General features: G+C 44.3%; 1 protein-coding gene and 1 long non-coding RNA gene across 7 annotated transcripts in view; one reads left to right on the top strand and one right to left on the bottom strand.

Annotated features, from left to right (window-relative positions):
* Nucleotides 1-902: 902 nt before the first annotated feature.
* LOC136007665 (uncharacterized) lies at nucleotides 903-9,551 on the top strand. Of its 2 annotated transcripts, XR_010609794.1 has the most exons (4): nucleotides 903-1,833; nucleotides 1,957-2,085; nucleotides 6,263-6,975; nucleotides 7,097-9,551. It is a non-coding gene; the product is annotated as an uncharacterized LOC136007665 (long non-coding RNA). The 2 variants fall into 2 exon arrangements; XR_010609793.1 differs by having other exon boundaries at nucleotides 6,263-9,551.
* GLI3 (GLI family zinc finger 3) overlaps nucleotides 1,605-18,091 on the bottom strand; it is a 209,470-nt gene continuing 192,983 nt past the window's right edge. For all 5 annotated transcript variants that reach the window (XM_065665709.1, XM_065665708.1, XM_065665710.1 and 2 more), the window contains 5 exons: nucleotides 16,330-16,479; nucleotides 15,556-15,720; nucleotides 12,663-12,953; nucleotides 9,143-9,470; nucleotides 1,605-8,004 (listed from right to left, as the gene is read on the bottom strand). In XM_065665709.1, the coding sequence (XP_065521781.1) occupies nucleotides 5,720-8,004; nucleotides 9,143-9,470; nucleotides 12,663-12,953; nucleotides 15,556-15,720; nucleotides 16,330-16,479 (3,219 nt within the window). In that variant the 3' untranslated portion in view covers nucleotides 1,605-5,719. The remainder of the gene's footprint in view (nucleotides 8,005-9,142; nucleotides 9,471-12,662; nucleotides 12,954-15,555; nucleotides 15,721-16,329; nucleotides 16,480-18,091) is intronic.

Below are 18,091 nucleotides of genomic sequence, written 5' to 3'. Positions count from 1 at the left end.
GGGAAGACAGGCGGAGACAGCGGGAACACGAGAGGTGGAAACACAAAGCAGTTATGTGCTTCTCGGCATGGAAAGAGGCCCAGGTTATTAAATAACAGGCAATTTCAGCATGAGTTATTAATATTAGTTTGTACTGGGAAGTAGTGCCTAGGGGCTCCCATTGCACTAATCACATAACAAAGCCATGTTCCCAACACAAATAGCTTGTGTTTCAGCCTGCAGAGAACAAGTCGTCTCCTTCCCATTATCCTCTCTTTGAAAAAGCAGGATGAAGATTGCACAGTCGAGCCCACAAAAATTGGGAAAGGGAAAAAAAAGACATTGGTCTGCCTTACAGTGCCATCACCTACACCCATCCATCCAGCCCAGTGACTCCATCAGCGCCTTGGGCCCGCACTGCCTCCTCTTCCCCTGCTGCAGCCCTGACCACAGCACATCTGGCTGCAGCAGTACAGGTGACTTTGGTGTTGCCCTTGTGTTCGGTTGCAGAGATGTCCCATAACCTGTTTAAGGTGGTGGAGGGCTGTGGGGTGGGTTTTTTCCTGCCTCACTGATCACTGCTGTGTATCTATCTCTGCTGGGTTTTTCTCAGGCTTTGCAAACTGCAGCTCCCTCATGTACATGCTCTTCCAAAGCAAGAAACCAGTTTAATGAATGCAATTAATTAATTTGCAGCCTTGGCACTAAAGCACAGACTAAAGGTCAACAGCATCCGCTAATTTTGGATGATACAAACCATGGCTGCCCTGCTATTTTTTGTTTTCCTGAGGACTTGGCATTATTTTGAGTTTCACCACATGGAAACAGGTCCTCCTGCCCCCCACCCCCCCCCCCCCCCCCACCCCGGCTGCAGCTTTCTACCTGCAGCTCTTCACTGGCCCAATCCCAAGTCAGGCTGCAGGACCAGATAAATGCCCTGCAGCCCCAGCCCTTCCCCTGGCAGGGCTCACTTCTGCGGATGCTGTGACCCTGGTGTCTTAGCAGTATAGAATCATGGAATGGTTTGGGTTGGACAGGACCTTAAAGCTCATCCAGTTCCAACCCCCTGCCACAGGCAGGGACACCTTCCACTAGAGCAGGTTGCTCCAAGCCCCATCCAACCTGGCCTTGAACACTGCCAGGGATGGGGCAGCCACAGCTTCTCTGCGCACCCTGTGCCAGGCCTTCAACCACCTTCATAGTGAAGAATTTTCTCCCAGTGTCTCATCTCAATCTCCCCTGTCAGGTTAAAGCCATTCCCCTTGTCCTGTCACTACAGGCCCTTGTCAAAAGCCCCTCTCCAGGTTTCTTGTAGTGTGTTTTGCATCTTCATGCACACCCTTGACACTGCAAACAACCATGGTGACAAACAGGGCAGGGATCCCCACAGCATCTCTTGCCCTCTTGACATCTATCCTGAGGCAGCCCCAGCTCTCCACCGTTTTCCTTCCCCATGGCTTTTACAATGTGAATGCAGTGAAGCAACATTCTGGGAAGCAGAAACAGGAAAGCAAGAGACCACGGGTGGAAGCGCTACACGTGCTGATTGCAAGCAGGCTCTGCAGCTGAATTAAGAAGTAACTCCCTCCCCGGAGGAGCTATTTTAAAAGCTGAAAGCTAAGAACTTAAGTACAAAGGCTTTTGTGTTTTTATTGACATTGTAAGAAAGTTTTTTTCTTTGTTACAAAAGAGCTAAGTGGTTCTGAAAGCAGAAGTACATTCGTATGTACACAGTGCTACAGACCCTTCTGATCAACCTAAGGCTCGAGAAACATCAGATCGTAACTGCAGGTTTATCAAATGAAGACCACTAAGGCCCGTTACAGCCGAACACTATTCCTACAGTACGTAAATGTATGTACACTTTTTTTTCTTTCTTTTTTTTAAAAAAAGGATTACAAGTTTTATTAAAAAAAAAATTAAAAAATTGGGGAAAAAAAAAAAAAGAGAACACATTTTTATCTTACACATCTGCAGGACTGACAACAGTAACTGTTCCATAGGAGACATTCCACCAATCCAAGGACAATAACACGTGAATACCAGAGGTTTACAAGACATTTCAGACACTATCAACAGTGGTATGTGCTATCTATCAGCTGAATGGTAAGTACAGCCTCACTGGGAACATTTGGCAACACATCTTGGTCCCTCTCTTTTTACAGGAGCAACACAAAATAAGGCACATACATTGTGAGAACAGGAACACTGCTGCTGGGAAGGATGAGCCATTGCTCGGCAGGCATGGGAGAGCTGACCGGCCACTTCATCAAGGGCTGGGGGAGCAGTGAGGGGAAGCGAGGGCCCAGCCAGCACCATAATGCATGTACCATGGAGGGCTGATCTCCAAGGAGGGAGTAACGTCATCTGCCATGGGGATGTGCGGGGCCAGCACTCACCAGCAAAACCCCTTGGGAAGCCCACTGGCTCTCTGCAGGAACCCCTTTCCTCCACACGGGTGTACCTGATGGATGAAGTCCCATTGGTGATACCACTTCGTAGGAAGTAAAACTGTCTGGAGCAATAGGGGTGCCTGACGCAGGCCCAGCGAGGCAGATGCGCCCAAGGGCAATGGTAACCAATCTGGAAGACTCCCACAGAGCCATTAGGTGATTTAGACACAGGCTGCAATGCTTTAAAAATAGGATATTCACACTACTTTTTGCCTTTCCTAATACTCTAGCATGAGTGGTGGGTTTCCAGCTGCTATGACAATGGCAACTGATGCAACAGATCAGATACATACACAAAAGCAAGCTTTGGCTCTGTAACTGGTAGAGCAGGAATAGAGGGGTGCCAGTAAACATGTGAGCAGTGATGGTGGGACATACCCCAAACTGCCACATATTGAGGAGGTTGACAAGTGAAAGAAAGATGGTGCCCAGCCTAACAGTGCCACGCTCAGAGAGCCCAGTCCACCCTATGAAATCAAAACCCAAACCGAAGACTGCTGGGCTACGAGGTATTGCTACCCTCACAGGCACCAAAACAGGAAGCTTAAGGCCAGGTTGGACGGGGCTTTGAGCAATCTGGTCTAGTGGAAGGTGTTCCTGCCCATGGCAAGGGGTTAGAATAGGATGAGCTTTAAGGTCGCTTCCAACCCAAACCAGTCTGTGAAAAGCACGAGGAGATACTAAAAGCAGGAAAATGACACACGAACCTAAGTGGCACATACGCTTAATGATAGAAAACGATCAACCATTTGCACAAACTCCCTGGGGACATGGTGGAGCCTCTGGTTCTTCAACCTTCGCAAATCAAAGTGGGATGCCTTTCTGGAGAGTGTGGTTTTGGCCAAGACACACTATTGGCCCAAGACAGGGGTGAGTGACAAAGGCTTGCCAAATCCAGGAAGGCAAATTAATGACTCAAACAGTCCTTTTTAGCCTTGAGCAATATGAATGGCTACTTCTAAGCCCTGATGGATCACATCTGTCAATAGCCTCCCAGCTTCAATTGGACCAGCAAATACAATTATGAACTGGAAATAGAGTTGTAAAAAATAGTTTGAGGGTTTGTTTTTTTTTAATGTATTGGGCTTTATGACAATAAAAGGCTTCTCTCCCAGGTCACCTACTCCCAAGATGGTCATAAGTCTCCCTGATGAAACTGTTTATAAACATGTAATTGATGGCTTAATGAAGAGCCAGCAAATAGTTACGGAGAACCATCTGGAAGACGTCCAGCACAGCCTTCCCTCATGCACAGGCTGCTGTTTCTTCACAAGGCTGTGAGCTGTTATCATGGCACTGCAATGTACAGCATGGCCATGGAAGCATCCCTCCTGGCTGGTGGCATCCTTTCATGATAGGACAAGGGGCAAGGGCTGGTACAAGCAGCAAGGTTTCTACAGGGCTGCCTTTCTGCAAGGAGAGCACAAGGAGCAGCACTGCCACGTTCCAAACCAACTGCTGGCCATGTGAGCTGTGCCTAGCTCCCTGTGCAGCCCAGGGTCCACTGAAGGAGGGCTGTGATAACTGGACATGGGAAGGGAGGTCAGGAGGGAAACTGGCAAAAGGCAAAGAGCAGGATGGGGGAATATGCGTGCATGAGACAGAGGAAGGAAGAAATGCTTGCTAAAGATATGGAGAAAGACAGGAGCTGGGTGATCATAAAAGCTGTAGGATATTTACATTTGTCTTGCTTTCTGACATTCCAGCTCACAGTGCAAATCACTTGGTACGTGCTGTGTTAAGCACAAATACGGCCGCAGCACCAGATTCCTATGATGTTTTCCTACTGATTTACAGCTTCTTCCTCTAAAAGCTGTTAATAGATCAATGTTATCTGACAGCTTCACTGAGATTGTATTCCTACACATTTCCTCAAATGCCATGCCCTGAATCAGTTGGTATTCCAGCTTTTTTTCCAGTCAAAAGAATGAATGCTGTGGCCTCCTAGTCTATAGAAATCACCTTCCGCTTGTTTCTTTGCTATTTTTAATGCAGTTTAAATTTCCTGATTTTGTAAAGCCTGGATACAGAGGAAAAATATTTATCAGTTTGCTTGCCATCACTTTGATTTATTTGGTTAGTTCGAGAACTGGGCCGTTCATTTTCTACTTACTTGCTTTACATGCCATGACCATGTAACTGTGTTTCATCAGTGGGCATTTACTTAGTTTAAAACAACCATCCATGAAGCTGTATGTGCTCAAAGGGATGTACAGGACAGTTCTGCTGGCAAAGGAACTGCTACTGGGAATAAAAAGCATTGGCTCAGCAAATTACCTCAACAATTTGCATTAAATTAAAAATCGCCAGTATGGAATATTGCAATTTTGTTATTTCATTGTATGAAATACTCCGTAAGACCCTGATCGTATCTCCACAAATGTGGTATGGAAGTAGGGGATTCCAGACTACCCAAATCATGCCCATTAATTTTACTATCCAATCATTTGAAAAAGAAGACTGAAAAACAGAATACCAAATAGTGCAGAAGATGAGATCTGGACCAAGAACAGCCTTCTGGTCCTCTCCTTCCTCTGAAATGGATTAAACAAGACAGTCTCAGTATCATGATGCAGGGCAGTGACAGCTATCTGTGTGTTTACAAACCCCTTAAACATTTGCTAGGGATCAAAGGGATGATGGTTTTACATTTCCTATTTGCTTGAACCTCCTCATTTCTTGTGCTCCATGACTCTGAAACTACAGCCTAGGGGTACCATGTCAGTGCATTTCTGAAGGGTTGTCCACCTCAGTGCGATCTATCCAGTGCATCCAGAGAGGATTTCATCACTGTAGGCTCACTTTACATTGTGCCTGGTTATTTTGTGCCTATATGTTTTGGGGGAAAAGTTGCAACAAGTTGTACAAGGCTTAGTTTCTTCTGAGTGACAGAAAAATTGCGAAGTTATTTCATCAGACCTTTCTTAAAATAAAAAAATCCCCGAACAAAACAAAAACATGCACTTCACACGTTTACATTGGTTTACAATTAAAAAAAGGCAAAAGGAAGCATACAGACATTCAAAAGGGGGGGGAGAGAGAGAGAGAGAGAAAAGGGGAGGGAGGAATGGGTGTAGCAATACTGATTCAAAACTGAAATGGAAGACAGTTTCTCCCTAGAACACTTTAGGGTTTTCAGAGTCCTTATTCCATAAAAGGAATATACTTGAAACACATCCCATTTAGGTGAGATGAGATTGCTAAAATACATACACAACTAAAAAATATGAGTCTTTTTCATCTGTTATCTCCTAAGGGTTCTTTTTGTTTTGTTTTGTTCTTTATGTCTATTGCATAACAGCAAGAAACTTGCTTTCTTCTGCAAGTGAGGTCAACAAAGAGCTCATGTCCCCAATAGCCATGTTGGTTGTGCTTACGGGCATAGCTGGGAATGTAAGAGACGCTCGGGGAGTGGTGAGGCGTGAGGAATTGCGGGAGAGATTCTGAATGATACTCGGGCTCAGGGCTCCTGAAATTAAGCTGACGTGGTCCCCATCATCTATGATAGCATCGAAATCAATCTGCACGCCCTCTAGACTGGTGCTGTCAATGCTGTCAACTGTGCTTGACACTTGGTTAGCCCCCGGGGAAAGAAGCTCGGATGAGTTTGCAGTTGCAGTCCCCTGCAGCAGGCAGTTAGCTTCCGAACCAAAGAAAGAACCTGTTTTCATAGCTTGGTGGCTAAAGCCCATGGTTTGGTCATATAACTGACCAGAGTAATTCTCTACGTTAGAGCAGAACTCCTGTGATTGACCTTGCATCTCCATCTTAATGGTGTTTACCCTGTACGCCTGGTTGCCATCACTTATGTGTCCTTGCTGTTGTGCCAGGTTGCTTCTCAACACGTTCTGCCGTCTGTTGCTGCTGTAGTTAGCACATGGCTGGTAACTTTTGGACACCAACAAACCTGAAGGCTGGTTACCAGTGGTGTGAGACACTGGTGGACAACCCTGCGGCCCTTGATACAGGCTGCTTTGTGAGGTAGGACTAACCTGCCCTAGCATCATTTGACTGGATTGATCGACTCCCTGGTAATGAACGCCATCCCCAGCTGGTTGGTTTTGCAAATATTCCTGTTCCATCATATTCCTGTTCTGTATCCCATTTGCCATACTGGTGGTTTGATCGCTGGATACCATGGGGTGGCTGAAATTTTGTGGGTTCCCACTCAGTGGCATGTTGCTACTTCTCAGCTTCTGCCCTTGAACTGCCACGCCACATGAATTGTCCATTGCCCCAGACATCATTGCTTGCCTTCCGATGCTTTCGCTGTAAGGCTTATTGGGCTGCATGCTGAAAGAATTGCCAGCTCCGCTGCCAAGAACCATGTTTTGTTGTAAACCATAGGAACCAGTGTTCTCCATCAGGTTCTGATAGCCGTTCTGCTGGACCATGTTGCTTCTCTCCAGACTCTGCTGCTGAACCATCATATTGTTATACAGTCTGAAGGCCCGAGACTGCTGCACTGCTGAGCGCTGGCCGCATTTCAGTTTCGAAGAAGATAAGTCAGAACTTCCTGAGCTTACTTCATTCCACTGAATGGGCAAGTCGCTTTTGTTTGCCTCGGAACCTGTCTGCTGACTGCTTGGTGGAGGGGCTTGGTCAAAGTTGCTGGGGTTGTTGTTTCCTAACACTGAACTGTGATGCATTTTGTTGCCATCTAGGACATTGTTCAACAAGTGGTCATACATGCTCTGGTTCTGGGAATTCAGATACTGAACCACGTCATCTGGCAGGAGATCCTCATCATTCAGACTGCCACCTGCTTCCATTGTAGCAGCCTCCAGGGCAACGTTCTCACTGATGCTCGGAGGACATGGGGAGCTGAAGCCGCGGAAGACGCCACCCTCAGAACGGGTATAGTTCTGAAGAACAAGGTTGCGTTTTTCCGTGGATGGAGGCAAAGCAGGAGGGTTAAAGCTATTGAGACTGTTGAAACGCTGGACTCTAGGGAGAGAGAGGTTGTCGGAGGCCATTCTTACTGGATCACTGGCTCTTCTTGTCCCGTTCCCATCATGAGACAGAAAATGCCTCCTGCTGTAACCATTTGCCCCACCGTCACTACATCTTCGAGGGGCATTCACTGAAGGCAGTGGAGATACTCCAGACTCCCTGCAGTCACCCAAGAGTGCCATCCTTGTTTTGAGGCTCATCCTCTCCATGTTAGGCAGTGGAGTTGGTGGGGGTCCACCAGTAGCTGCTGCGTATTTAGCTTTCAGCCTGTATTGCTGGGCCGGGGTGAGGCTGAGAAGACTTGGCAGGTCATCACACTGGCTCGCTTCGCTGGAGCGCCGGGAGGCATCCGTCGAGATGGGGTCATAGGAGTCTGCAACACTCACGTTGTGCGGTCTCCCCTCTGCCTGGGAGGCATTGCTGGACCTCCGGCTGGAGAAGCAAGGTGAGATTCCAGAGGACCTGCGGCTGCTCAAGTAGGCTGAACTGATTGTGCTAGTATTGCTGTCCCTCCTGTTCAGCATGTTCAACACAGTGATGTCCGTACTCGAAAGTTCGTTCCTGTTCGGCAGAATAGTCATGGATCCTCCTACACTGCAGCTGCTGTTCGACTGGGTACCTGGAGGTAAAACTCACAGTTAAACATGCATCACCCAGAAACTGGAATGGAAAACACCAAGTAAAGGGGAGTACAGAGGAAAAGTCTGCATCATCACAGAAAATCACAGCAGTGCTCTGTCTTGAACGAACTAGGGATAAAAACTGTGTCCTTAGGTTAAAAGCTAATTCAGAGACTCGAGGGTAGCATTTCAGTGTGAATCCCAGCACATAATTTATAGGCCATAGCCACAAACTGTCATCAGCTGGTATAGCACAGTGCAACTACGCTGACTGATGTGCCAGAAGGACACATTTATAAAGGAGCTTTTTATAGGCAAAATATAATTGAAAAGGCATTTGCACGGGATGGCAAAATGTACAAATTGGAGATCATTCAATGCAATTTCTAAGACCTCTTGAAATATTCTTGACATAACAACTAACATAATAACCTAACAACTGCAAAACCTCTTTGCTGGTTTCCTTGTTTTGTTTAATTTTGGGGTAAACAGAATATACTTCTTAACTTTGCATAGCTTCTTTCAATTGAACAGGCTTTAGGAAACCTGGGCTGTCACTGCTGGGTGGACAGCAGAAACCTGTGGGCACACTGCAGGCAATGTAGAGTTAGGAGGGACAGATATTTTGGCAATGAGCAGCTCCTCGTACAAAACCAACTATGGATCTTCAGAGTTCCATCTCGCCTTGCTCCTATCTATGCATATCTGCCCTCCGTAGCAGTAGTATCTGTACATACAATTACTTCCATGAGTGGGAACTGTTTATTTAAAGGGCAGCCCAACACGAACGTGCAAAGGGTGCCGTCCTAAGGCCTCATCTGAAAGAGTTCCATACAATAAACTGGCAAGTATTTCATCTGCCTTGCCCCAAAACAAGACAGGATTATGATAATCTTGGGTCCAAATCTTTAACTGTAGGGAATATTTAAAACCTGAGGCATGGCTTCCTTGTCCTGCTGCCCCCTGTTCTGCAAAATATGGGTCTATCAGACTTCTCTCAGGGTAGGCAGTAGGACTTGTAATGAGGGGATGAATAGAAAGTGATCAATTTATGAACCATTCTCACAGCAAGACTGAGCAAGCAAGCAATGAATTTAAGGGCAAAAAGTGTTACCACTCCTGTTTTGTGTATCTCACCATTTCCTATGAGAGGCGGCAAGGTCGGGGCTTTGGAAGGTGGAAGGGGGTTCAGTCTTGGAAGCATTCCATTAACTTGTTTCAACCTTTCTAATTTCACTTGCTCCATCCATTTGGTCCCTGTCATATTCCTCCTGGCCTGTAAGCCAAGTGCTGTGGTGGCTGTGGAAATGGTAGAGTCCATGATTGGGGTTTCATCGATGACACTGAGGTCTCCTACACTACCACCACCGGTCAGAGTAAGCTCGATCCCATTGTTGGAATAGTTGCTGATGGGGGACTGTTCGCTGCTGCATGTAGACTGACCACCAGGGCTTGGCTGAGATGTCTGTTGAAGTAAGAAACAAAAGCACGTGAGGATTAAGCAAACAAAGCTAAGAAGAACACTTGCAGCAAATGCAGGTCTAACTGGAGCCATAGAAAACCAAATGTAAAGTTTAGCATTAAATGGTAACAGTGATCATTCATTCAGAGTCTTTCTAGGTAATGATTTTCACTGTAGTGAATGGCACTGCAAAACTAGAGATTAAAATTCACTTTATTATCTTGCTGATACTATACATTATACCTACATGAGACATTTATTCAGTTATTTCCTTAATTACTTCTATCACTTCGTGTCATTTATGTCTTGGATACTCTACTTTGGGTATGCACTGTTCCCAGCTGAAGATGCAGCTCAGTAAACCAAATTAGAATTCAGTTACAGACTTTAATTTACACTGCTAGGGTTGCAACAAGCAAACAAACAAGACTCCAACAACACTGGAATTTGGGGGGTTTTAATTAAGACTTGTGGCTAAAGAATGTAAGTATTTTCCAAGCTTAAGGCTCATTGTTAGGAGCAGCGGTTGGCCTGAAATGTTGGCATGTAATAAAACAGGGACAAAATACCAGTGCAAAACATACGTATCATATTATGAGCATCCTGTGACAATAGCAGCACTAGGGTCTAACTCCTACCTCCTCTTATACCACCTTGCCCTGAACAAAGGTGGTGATAATCTACTGAATCAAATCCTTCATTTCATCAGAATTTAAGACTTCGTATTTAAGAATTTAAGTACCCAGTACAGGCTGCTAATCTACAGGAATATAAATCAACTGCAATAGCTTCTTCTTTCTTAATGCTGTGTTCCCTGCTGCTTGAGCAGAATTCTGGCTGTGGGGAAACAGGGACTTGATTTATTTTTCATAAAGTTCTCGTAAAAGAATGGGAAAACTTTTCTGACAAACTGAAACACTCAGGTAGACTGACAAGACAAAACAGATAGCAATAGGGACAGAAGTCTCTCGATGTAATATGTCATTGTAAGTTGTATCAGTGTGATCACAGATCCTTGGGGAATGCAGTACCATTTTGCTCCCAAGAACAGTTTCACGTAAGTATGTCAAGTCTGGGGCTTCTTCTGTGTGTTTTTAATATTTTTTATATATTTGAATACTCTTAACTATTATTTTCTGTGATTTTTATGCACATTTTACTGACAAATGCTAGCTAGAATTTCTGAGGGAGCACTGGGGGCTTTTGCCATCACTGGATGAAGACACAGATTCATAGCGCTATTGTAGCTTCATATGCCCCTGAGGAGTCCATTAAGATGCAGTAACTATTTTATTATTTCTAACTCGAATGATAATACTTAGAATTTATGAGGCCACACTGAGCAAGTTCATTTACAAATCCTGGCCATGCAAATCTGGTGACAAGAACAGAAGGAACAGTTATTATATGGAAGAGCATTTGTGCTTCTGGACAACAGTTCCATAACATATGGAAGAAGAGCAATAAAGGTCAGAAGCCTGTTCTTGTAACCACTTGTCAAGATCACAGTGAGGTAGGTTACAGAAATAAGAACTGCATTATGGAGAACATACATTCTAGATGTGTAATACAGAAAAAAAATGGATGTTTCATCTAACGGGGAAGGTACACAGGCATTTCTGAAGACACTTCACCAATATGAGCCAGATTTTTCACATGTCAAGTGTTGCAAAATGGTCACAGTACATTACAATTGGCAATGTGTTTGATGGACTGCACATTACTAAATGAAGGAATGATTAGACAATAGGCAGAAGGCTAAAATGAAGACATAAATAATGTTGCAATACGGAAAATGGCAGAAAAGTTAAAATGCCCTCACCTTATTACCCACTGTCCTTAGGAAGTTAGAACAAGACATTTAAGAGCATTAGACAGAAAAGACATTGGATTAGTTGAAAAACAGAAAATATATCTTAATTTATACAAGCAATGAAAAGCAGGAAATACAGAATTGTTTTCAGATGATATATTTCAGTGAGAAATAATTAATACTCTTTAGCAATCAGCATTAATACCCCTCTCCTGCAAATGTTATTCCTGTTAAAACTGCCTATGCTCAACATGCCTCAATAATGCTACAGATTTACCTAGCTAAGCAAGAGGCAATAGGTTTTGTTCCTTTGTAACCCAAGGTAGTTGTTATCACCAAAGACAGCAGAAGATCTCCTTCACACTTCAGCAGGAGTTAACAACTCTGGGCTGCTGGAATTTTCCGAATTCACGATTAAAACTCCACAATTTGGGATAAGCCTTAGGCACAACATAGCAGTAACTCATATTTCAATGAGTAATTGCTTTGAATTGCAGCATGATTAACAAAATGAGCAGAATTTGGAGTGCTCGTATTTGTAGTCCCCAAGGGTTGGGTCCAGATGAGCTACAAACCCAGACATGGAAGAAGATGGAGTAACTGCCTTTGCTAGTTTCAGTCCTTGTGGAGAGTATGGATGGCAAATGGAATGCAGGCAAATGAAAGAAGGACTTTCTTTAAGGTAAGATGTCAAATAATGGAGTAAGGTCCTTTCAGCATACAAGGGTTTACTGTTTTAATGCAGTATGTTAAGGTAAACCAAGAAAAAGACTTGCAGACACTCTTTAATTCAACTCAAATTAGTTAAATTGGAATTAGATTAACTTGGTCAAGTAGTTTCAGATGAACACCACACCAGAGATCGAATGTTATCTAAAGATCTCCTGCTGCTTAAGAAAAGTCAATTTATCCTGCCTCAGTTTGATCCATGATCCAACAATGTCAAGCCCCCAGAATCTGGTTATTTCCCCAGGTTCTTAAAAAATTATCATCATCAAAATCATCATTTTAACCTTTCAGATTTGTTTTTTTCTGCATTCCACCATTGAGCCTGCAGGATTCACATTCTCCAACTTTCTTCTGTAAACAGCAGAGTGGGAGAAAAGCACCTTTTCTTAAAATGAAAACTGATTTTCTCCTAATATGCTGATCCCCAAACAGAAACAACTGTTGTGAGAGTTGCTGCATATTGCACAGCCTAGATGTCATCTTTTTATTTGCTATTTATTAGGCTTAAAAACCTCAACTTAAACAAAAAAAGAAAACATCACAAAACCAAACCTTGTGAGCTACAGTTTATGTGCTTGAACATTTAATAGAGAGATCATTAACTGGTTGCAATAAGAAAAAGGACAAAGGGAGTGGCAGGGTGTATTGCATACCATTGGTTTTTCTGACTTGACCGCTTTCACTTGGAGGCATTCTTCACGCTTTGAGGTAGTGTTGCTGAGGTCCTTCTGCTCACCAATTGCACCCTGAGTCTGATGGCCTGGTGACCGGGTCTGGGAGTGGCTGCCTGGGTCTCTCGGTGGCGGAGGCCTTGGATGGATATCTCCCCGCTGTTTCTTGGTGACATGTGCCTCCGGACCATGCACAGTCTTCACATGTTTCCGGAGAGAACTGGGGTCTGTGTAGCGCTTTGTGCAGCCCGGTATCTTGCAAACATATGGTTTCTGCCAAGACAGGAAAAACACTTATATTAGTTTTAATTCCATGTGGGACTCCTGAATAGCTCCTTGGAGCACAGCTGGTGTTACACTTATACACTTTCACAGTGAATTTGTTAGCTGATTTTATGGCCTCTACAGTGACTGAATCATGGAATGGTTTGGGTTAGAAGGGACCGTGAAGCTCATCCAGTTCCAACCCCCTGCCATGGGCAGGGACACCTTCCACTAGAGCAGGTTGCTCCAATCCCCGTCCAACCTGGCCTTGAACACTGCCAGGGATGGGACAGCCATGGATTCTCTGGGCACCCTGTGCCAGTGCCTCAGCACCCTCACAGGGAAGAACTTCTTTCTTGTATGTAATCTATACCTACCCTCATTCAGTTTAAAGCCATTAACCCTTGTCCCATCAAGTTATGTCTGCACCTAATCAAACCTATTAATTCCTTTTGGTTTTGAAGGTACCCATTAATGCCACATAGTTCACAGAGAGCAGAGCCTCTCATGGCATGAACTGGTACAACTTTGACTTAGAAGAGTCACAAAAGAGTCAACAGAGCTATGGCAATTTATGAAGACTGGCCTTATTTCTATCCTGTGCTTTGCTCTCAGCAGTTTGATACTCTGCTTCTAGTTTACCCAGCGTCTTGACATTCAGACACAAACAAACCCCTTCAAAACATTTGGGACATTTGTTCAGGCAGGATTATCTAAAGAAGCATTTTTTTCCCAGCTCCTTCAGATCACCAGTATAATGTCAAAGCACGGGATACAGTCCATAAGCATTTCCATGTTGCAGCAATAAATGTACTAGTACTATTAGTGCTACTTGCATAGCTAATCACTTTAAAAAGAAACAAACCCTGCTTTCTGTGCATTTCTCTAGTTCACTAATCAATGTCAAATAAAGTAAATTTACTGTCTTGTAATTTAACAAAGACTTTGTTCTTGTATTATGAGAACATTAGAAAGAAGAGTTGAGCTCTTCCTAAACATTTTAATTGCCTCAGAAACAAAGGGTCATTTATTCACTTTTATTACTGATTTTTTTTCCCATATAACTACTATTATAAAGTCTTATTTATTCTAGCCCTCAAGAATCAATAAAAAGAGCCTGCCATGTGGAGTTCCTCAAAGGGGTTCTCTATTTAAGCACATATGGCAGCATGGAGCCTTTGACAAATGTACCTTCGCCATGGCTATTTAAGGCCTGAGCCTCCCTCCACTGACATTAAACTCCTACTGACTTAAAAAGGAGCAAAAATGTTGATCATGAGGAATTTTAAAGTTGATGCTGAGCTACGGAGGCAGGCTTTCCTAAGATGCTATGGAAGCACGAGTCACTTACCTCTCGCCTACATGTATAAGGCACATCTGCACCAAGATATGTCACCTACTTTTAAATCTGTCTATAGGATGCCTACTTACAACCAAAATGGTACTGTAAGGAAGTGCTGAACTGGGTCTGCACGTTCCACAGTATTCATAGCACTCCATCGTTGCCTAAGAATATCAGTCTGTTTCATTGTGAAATAATGGTGTAGGAGATTTCTCAGCTGCCCTTGCTGCTGCACCTACCAGAAATGACACACAGCAGCAAACTTTTCTTGGTGACTTACTGTTAGATGAGAAATCCTGATTTTAAAACACAAGCAGTATGGGTCACGTCTTTAAGTCTGAGAGAATCTGACTCATCAGCTAGGCAACAAACAGAGTGGTTAAGATAGTGAGTGAAAGAAAAGCTCAGTCAGCTACTGGCCACACTTGGTGAACTTCCTTCTTCCTCGGTGACAATCCACAGAACTGCTGCTGGGCTTCAGTGCAGTTGTTAATTTGGGCTGCTGAGAGCAAACCCTGCAGGGACAGAGTGGACTCAGAGATGTGCAACGCTCTCTGCTTCCCTTGTGACTCAAGAGATGCTGCAGGGACCATGGCAGGAAGTTGGAACTTCATAGGAAGGGGCAGCACTACCAGGAAAGACACAGTAATAAACAGTTGTTATACTCAGAGTGTGGGAGATGGCTGTGACTGCCACAGCTGGATTGCTTGAGGAAAGATGAAATTCCCTTCACTGCATCCCTACTCTGTGAGGTCTGTTCAGGATGGAAAGAAAGACTGAAATAGCCCAGAGAAGACAGATGGAAAAAGTGTAACTTAGAACTTAACAGGGCAACCCATACTGTAAAAGCACTGAAGGCTTCTCTCTAGCTTTCTGCAGCAGCCAAGAAGGGTGCTGGAAAAGGCTGTGGGAGCTGTGGCTCAGGAATTGCCAGTGTCTCCACTGACCAAGGGGACACGCTCCAGGCGAGTCCTCGGCTCCAGAGGGAAGAATGATCCCAGCTGTTCAGGGACACCACGATCTGTCCTTGTTTAATATATGTGTTCCCATTACGTCCTTCATTCAAACCTCTCATGCTTAATAAAATGACCCACAGCCCCTCAAGGTCCACAGGACACAGGGATGACTGTGCTGGCAAAAGCCATCAAGAACTGTATCCTTTCAGGTTACTGAGGGTTTCTGTGCCTCTGTAACAAATTCCTGTGACCACCTGGTAAGTTTGTTTGACACCACTGGTTTTGATTCGTTTTTGAAGCTGTGCTTGCTTACCTCATTGGAATGAGTCCTATTTTGGTGCTTGGCCCTGTCAGATGCGTTGGAGAAAGCTTTGTTGCAGCCTTCATGTTCACACACATACGGTTTCTCTCCAGTGTGAGATCTCAAGTGCGTTTTCAAGTTTTCTAGTCTGGAGTAGGCCTTTGTACAACCTTCAAACTGCAGAAGAAGTAAGTCTGGATTAAGTTTCATCTTTGGACATGCATGAACAGTAAAAGCTGACCTATAACAGTTCAGAAACTTTCCAAGCCTTCATAACCTTGCCTAACGTAATTTTGGTTTCATTTGTTGGATTTTAATTTTGCCCAGGCAAACCCCATCATAGCTCAAGTTAAAACGCTTCCAGCATTATATAAATCTGCTCTTACAGGAGAGCACTGCACTTGTGCACTTCTGTCTAAGACAGGAATCTATTGCAAACTCAGCAGGACACTGGTGGCCAGCAATAATGCCCAGCTCTGTGAGAGAAAGTGCTTTTCAATACTTAAGCAAACTGTGCCCTGTGTAAAAATGTCTTCTAGGGCTTCTTTGCACTTTAAACTTGAAGGAGTAGGCCCAATTACCCCTTGAATCCCATCTCCTAAAGCTCTCGTCATCTGCCTGAGCTGGATAATGAAGCAGACATGGAAGTTTTCTAGCAGACTAGGTAACTTCTCTAACAAATGTCCAGTGGGCAAGGGATCAGGGAGTGCAGCATCTGTGCTGCTCTTTTCCCTGCATAGCCCCAGATCCTCCACCCAAGCCTGGAGCTCAGCCCCCTTTACTCACAGTGCATTTGTGTGGCTTTTCCCCTGTATGTCTCCGCATGTGGACCACCAGCATATACTGGGCTTTGAATGGTTTCTGCTCCCGGGAACAGTCCAGCCATCGGCACACAAACTCTTTCTTCTCACCATGGATATGGTCATTGTTTATGTGCTGTTTGGGTAGAAGAGAGATTATGGTTTAACAGAAATGTAACATCATCACCAGCTTTACTGTAACTTTGCAGAGGAACAACACCAGAGGCTCAGGTGTGAATTGGGATCCTGTGGTACTGAAAGAGCAAGAAGATTGTCTGTGCTCCAAAGTGATGACTGCGTTCAAATTATAGATCTCACTGAAAGGCCACTAAGGTGCATGAGTTTGTTTCTACTGATGTCAACAAGCTTTGGATCAGGCCTCAGGGACACAGACTCAAATGGAGCCTCGATAATCTCATAGCATCATTCACATAATTCACATTCAGTAATGCTTTCTTGCATCCCTGGAAACATCTCTGCATTGCATTGCTTATGGCTACTGGCCCTGGCTCCATGGGGGATGAGGATGGTAAGCTCTGCAGTGCTCCTCAAAAAGTCATTCTTATAGGCTATCCAGCTGAAAAGGATATGACAGATGAGCTATGAAGCTGATTTCACCAGGAGCTGGCCTTGAAGCAGAGAACCTCCACCAGCTGCTGCTCTTTCTACCTCAGGGTCCTGTAAGTAACTCCAGCAGCTCCACAAGGACTTCCTTTTGGATGCCTTTGGGCTGCCCTGGGCCACCTCTGCCAGGGGACACAGGAGGCTGCTCCCTTTTATCCTGTCCCAGGGCATTCTGAGTGCTGCATTGCTGGATGGTGGTTTGGAATGGAATGGAGGCATGGAATGGAGAGATGTAGAATGGAACAGAATATAACAGAAATGGAACGGAATGGAATAGAGAGGAATAGAATAGACTTCCCCATTGCTGTACTTCCCACCACAGCTTGCTAGCTGTGCCACTAGATGGCTGCATTTCTCAGCAAATGCGATTATTTCCATTAAGATACTAGATGAAATGCTTCCAGAGTTTGTGTTTGATCACAGCACAGGGATGAAATCTGTATCTACTCCGTAAGTAGCTCACAGAAAAAGCCAGTCATACAGAAACTCAGTAGTTCATAATGGAACACAAAGAAGATAATCCACATCTTTTCTCAAGTCCTGAAAACAATCAGAAAACCATATAAAATCACTTATGTTCAGCATTCTGCAGCATCGCCATGGCAAACAGATGTGCAGTGCCTATAAAAGATGACTGCTCTTTTTCTCTTTCTGAAACTTTATTGCCATTTCTTAAAAGTTGTGATGGGGCACAGAGTGTATGAACAGAGCAGATGTGCTGGACAACGTACAACATGTAATCTGCAGGAGTTTAAGTTTCAAGTGCAGTTTCTCTTGCCCATTTGTACTACACATGCCTGTACCAGAAATGTACAGATGCCCTGCGCTCTAATGGCATAAGAAAAGTACAATGAGATCAACGTGCACTCTTCTATCCTGAAAGAAAAAAGTAATGGGACAAAACTCATTGCATGTGAGTAATTCTTGGTCAAATCCTTGTGTAAACATTACAGACTGAGAGTTATTTGTTAAACCTCCACAGCCACGAAGGAAATGACAACTGAATGTGTGACATAGGTGTTCCACTTGATACAGAAACTTCAGGGCTGGTTCCATCAGCTCGCAACAGAACCTTCCTTTTCCTCCTGCTGTGCGGGCACTCAGGCACTATGGATGCTCTTCCA

This window comes from Lathamus discolor, chromosome 2 (genome assembly GCF_037157495.1).
Source record: "Lathamus discolor isolate bLatDis1 chromosome 2, bLatDis1.hap1, whole genome shotgun sequence".
Lineage (NCBI taxonomy): Eukaryota > Metazoa > Chordata > Aves > Psittaciformes > Psittacidae > Lathamus > Lathamus discolor.
Note: the sequence above shows the minus strand (reverse complement) of the source record. Positions and strands in the feature narration are given on the sequence as shown.